This window comes from Diaphorina citri, unplaced genomic scaffold (assembly GCF_000475195.1).
Source record: "Diaphorina citri unplaced genomic scaffold, Diaci psyllid genome assembly version 1.1 scaffold5089, whole genome shotgun sequence".
NCBI lineage: Eukaryota > Metazoa > Arthropoda > Insecta > Hemiptera > Psyllidae > Diaphorina > Diaphorina citri.
The window spans coordinates 5,404-9,364 of record NW_007382465.1 but is presented as its reverse complement, the minus strand read 5'-3'; the positions used below and the strand labels follow the sequence as shown (position 1 = coordinate 9,364).

Genomic DNA, 3,961 nt, shown 5'->3' with positions numbered 1-3,961 from the left:
TATGTTTAATCCGGCACTTGGATACCTGATGTCCAAACTTCATACATGCAAAACAAGCTTTCTTATTTCTAACCACATCTTGTCTCTGACTGAGAGACATTTTCAAAGCTTGTTTACACTCTGTAGAGTAGTGAGACTCTTCACAAAATAAACAAATTGGTTTGAACTCACCCTTTACTGTGTTCACCAGACCTTGAGCTGTGCTAGTGCTAGGTAACCTGGTAACATGTCTTGGTGCTTCTTACTTGAGTGTGAAGGTTTGTCTGGAGACCCTGGTGTGGTCAGTCCTAGACCAAAACTTGTCTTTGCCAGCTCCAACTTCTGACAGCCTTCAACTTCTATACGCAGGAAATCCAGTAAACTCTGTAATTGGTCATTAGAATTTAAAGCACGGGACATAGAATTGCACTCCCACCGTTTTAAAACATCCTCTGACAAACATGATGAAACTAGTGGCAGAAGGAAAGGGCCACAAGTCTCTGAGGATACTTTTAATGATTCTAGATTTCTCAGATGGGATTGTAATTTATCATACAATGTTACTAAAGGAAGTTTGTTGCTTGACGCTGTGTTCTGAATGACAAGTTTCAATAACTCTCTAACATAGAACTCTACTAACAAATCCTTACGTCCATACCTTGCCGTTAGGGCTTTAATCACTTCAGGGTACATAGCCTGTGTTGCAGGAAAACTTGCTACCAACTGCTGCGCAGGTGACCCTGTGGTCATACACATTGTCAAATATGACAACTTATCAATGTCTTCTAGAGTCTCATCACAATGTATTTTTTCAAAATGTCCCCACCATGGTAACCAGTCAGCCAAGTCACCGCTAAATTCCTTCAGTTTTAACAGGGGTAGTTTGTAACTATGTTGTGACTGGTTACTGCTATTATTATGAGTAGGATTCACACTTACATTGGTAGCGGACTTACTGTCACCTCCTTCAAACAGCTTCTGAGCTTTGTTGTAACAGGTAAAATACTTCAGAGAGTATTGATCAATCTTCGCCTGTTCTTCATCCATGTCACCATCTTCTTGTAACAGGATATCACCAATTTCTTGATCCAACACTGTGAGGGACTCATAACGAGTGGTTAGTACATCAACCAAAGCTTTGATTTTATCAATATCTGAAGATGACACCTGCAGCTCCTCTTCAAACGAGGTACATGTCTTCACAAGTGATGTCCTCAACACTGATCGTTTCTTCTTAAGAACCTTGAGATCTGCCATTTAGAATGATTGGGTCCTGTCACGGTCGCCAGATGTTGAGTTTGACTAGTCTAAATGGGTACTCCAGGGGTTCTGTTGAGTTTACTACTGAGCTGAAGGTGCTGCTAGGAAAAGAAAAGCCAGGACTTTCATATTTACAACTTTACAGACTTTATTTCCTAGTAGGTAACTGAGGATGTACAAATTACAAAGGAAAACCATCGGAAAAACTATCCATTTTCCGGACCAAGCTACTCACAAACTGAACAGTGAACAGCGCGCTCAAGAGAAAATACGTCATAATCTTTAGACAATAAGAATTCAGGATTTCAACCAAACACAATACAGTATTTTGCCCCAGACAGTTTTATATCCCCAAACAAAGTTTATAGGCGCTAAAATTCAAATTATAAGAGGATTCTGTAACATCGCTAGCCGGTAGTTCGATTGCCCGCGCCGAGGATTTTATCCTGATCGGGATAATGTTCTTTCGGACAAAGGCTGGCTTTCGTCCTATCCTGTCTTCCTTCGTTTCGCTTCGATTTTCGGACGATAAAGGCCATTGCAGTTACCAGTTCGTCTGTGACAAACCTCTTAAAAAAAAAAACGCCAAAAGAAGAAAAAAAAAAAAGGAGAAATAAGAGGATTTACGATTTCCACATGCATAACAGGTTCATGTCAAGAAAATATTTCTTTGCTTCTGGTCCTAATGTGTCAAAATCTTTGATTTCACGTGTATTTCCGGTCACGTCATATTTCAGTTAAATTGCTTGTTGGTTGAAATGACTATTATTGAGTAATAGATATCTAGTCAATCTGCGTCCTTTCCGTATGTTGTGCGGCGCGAATTCGTCTTATGATTCTCTGTCCTCAATTCAGATATAGTTAGTCTGAAACATAAATTGTTGAGAACCTGAAATCACGTGAGATGTTGTATTGTTGTGGCCTGGTTCGGTTGCGAAGGACCAGAAGAGTTTAAGATAGCGCAAAATCTTAAATTAAGATTTTAGGCTAGGGTACAGAAGCGTAAGAGAAGATTTTTCTCTTCGTATCTGATACTCGTCTTCACTTGATGTTCGAAATGGGCGAATCATTGTATTTTTATTGCTTTTTAGTTACTTGGTAGTTTTTTTTATTTTAAGAGTAGTAGACTAAGAGCGGAAACTGAGAACGTGCGACATGTGATCTCATCTCAACACGAAAAGCATCTATCAATGATATAGAGTATTGATCATGTGATAGGAAGAAAGTTCAAGAGAGCGTACTGGTGCCGTCAATAAACTGGATTATACACCTAGTTAGCTTTCCCATCAGGAGTGTATCTGCACTAGGGCTGGATTGAAGGGTTCTGATCCTGCCCAGGGATCACTAATCTGTTACCTAGAACAATCTCTTATGCTTTGATCCTCAGCGACGAGTGAAGCTGTTGCTGCGACTCTACTAGAAACTGATTTGTTTGGCACCAATTACGTGTATTATGTAGATCTTGAGATTGACAGTCCGTAAGATTCTATATTAGCATAACAAGTATTGATGGATACGCTATATTCTCTTGAGCTTGCCTGCTGTTCAGTTTGTCGAGTAGGCTTTTGATCGTGAAATGAATGTATTAGTTTCCGATTATGGTTTTATCCTTTGCTAATTGACTAAAATCCTTCAGATTGGCTTACTAGGAACTAGAACCACGTCTTTCGCCTCAAATTTGTATTCGCTCAAATATGAAAAAGGTACAGATACCTGGCTTTCTCTATTCTACCCTAAGCATCATCCTCTCAGCTCCAGTACGTAAACTCACAGAACCCCTGGGTACGCCATGTTAGACTTAGTCAGACTCATCATCTGCGCGGACCGTGAGAGGACGCCCAATCGAGTTCTAATGGGAGATCTTCAAGGTTCTGAGAGAAAACGATCAGTGTTGAGGACATCACTTGTGGAAGACCATGCACCTCGTCTTGCAAGGAGGAGCTTGCAGGTGTCATCTTCAGATATTGTAAATCAAAGCTTTGGTCTGATGGTACTAACCACTCGTTATGGGAGGTCCCCTCACGTTTTGGATCAAAGGAAATGGTGATAATCCTGTGTACAAGAAGATGGTGACATGGATGAAGAACAGGCGAGATTGATCCAATACTCTCTGAACGTATTTTACTGTTAAACAAAGCTCAGGAAGCTGTTTGAAGGAGGTGAACAGTAGTCTGCTACAATGTCAAGTGTGACATCCTACTCATAACGAGTAAGTATGTCCTGTTTAACAAGTACTAAGCACTCGACTCGTATAACCAAAGTCTCTTACATCCCTTTGTAATCGACTGAAGATATTACTGACAGAGACTGACTTGGCAAAAATAAAGTACTGTGACTAGAGCTTATTAAACCATAAATGATTCATTCTGGCTCAGGGTAATTGCATCAGATGACAATTACATGGTTGCATGATGAACCTTCATTAGTAAGACATTGAATAACGTATCTACTCAATGATTGTACCAAGTAGTGTGTGATGGGACCTACCAGAGCGTCACTCACCGACGAGCGACAGCTTAAGTTAAGTATGCACAAGTTTCTTCGCATGCATAGCAACGACAGGCTATGATACCCTGATGTGGAGCTCTAAAAGCCCTGACGCATACCCAGGCATTAAAGTGCGGTAATGGAAACCGACTACAAACAAAAAGGATTGTTTAAAAGTGAGAGTTCTAATGTTAGATGAGTTATTGTAATCTTTGTCATACAGTAACTCAAAAGC

The 3,961-nt window shown here is 40.2% G+C and overlaps 2 protein-coding genes across 2 annotated transcripts in view; both read right to left on the bottom strand.

The window, feature by feature from the left end:
* Nucleotides 1-233: 233 nt before the first annotated feature.
* LOC108253949 lies at nucleotides 234-1,587 on the bottom strand. The gene is made up of 2 exons (XM_026832077.1): nucleotides 638-1,587; nucleotides 234-363 (listed from the first exon to the last, which is right to left on the bottom strand). The coding sequence occupies exons 1-2, from the start codon at nucleotides 1,234-1,236 to the stop codon at nucleotides 339-341; spliced, it is 624 nt and encodes a 207-aa protein (XP_026687878.1). The 5' UTR covers nucleotides 1,237-1,587; the 3' UTR covers nucleotides 234-338.
* A 1,463-nt stretch (nucleotides 1,588-3,050) lies between these two features.
* LOC103521368 overlaps nucleotides 3,051-3,961 on the bottom strand; it is a 6,178-nt gene continuing 5,267 nt past the window's right edge. Inside the window, exon 2 of the mRNA XM_008486480.1 lies at nucleotides 3,051-3,257. Within this exon, the coding sequence (XP_008484702.1) occupies nucleotides 3,051-3,257 (207 nt within the window). The remainder of the gene's footprint in view (nucleotides 3,258-3,961) is intronic.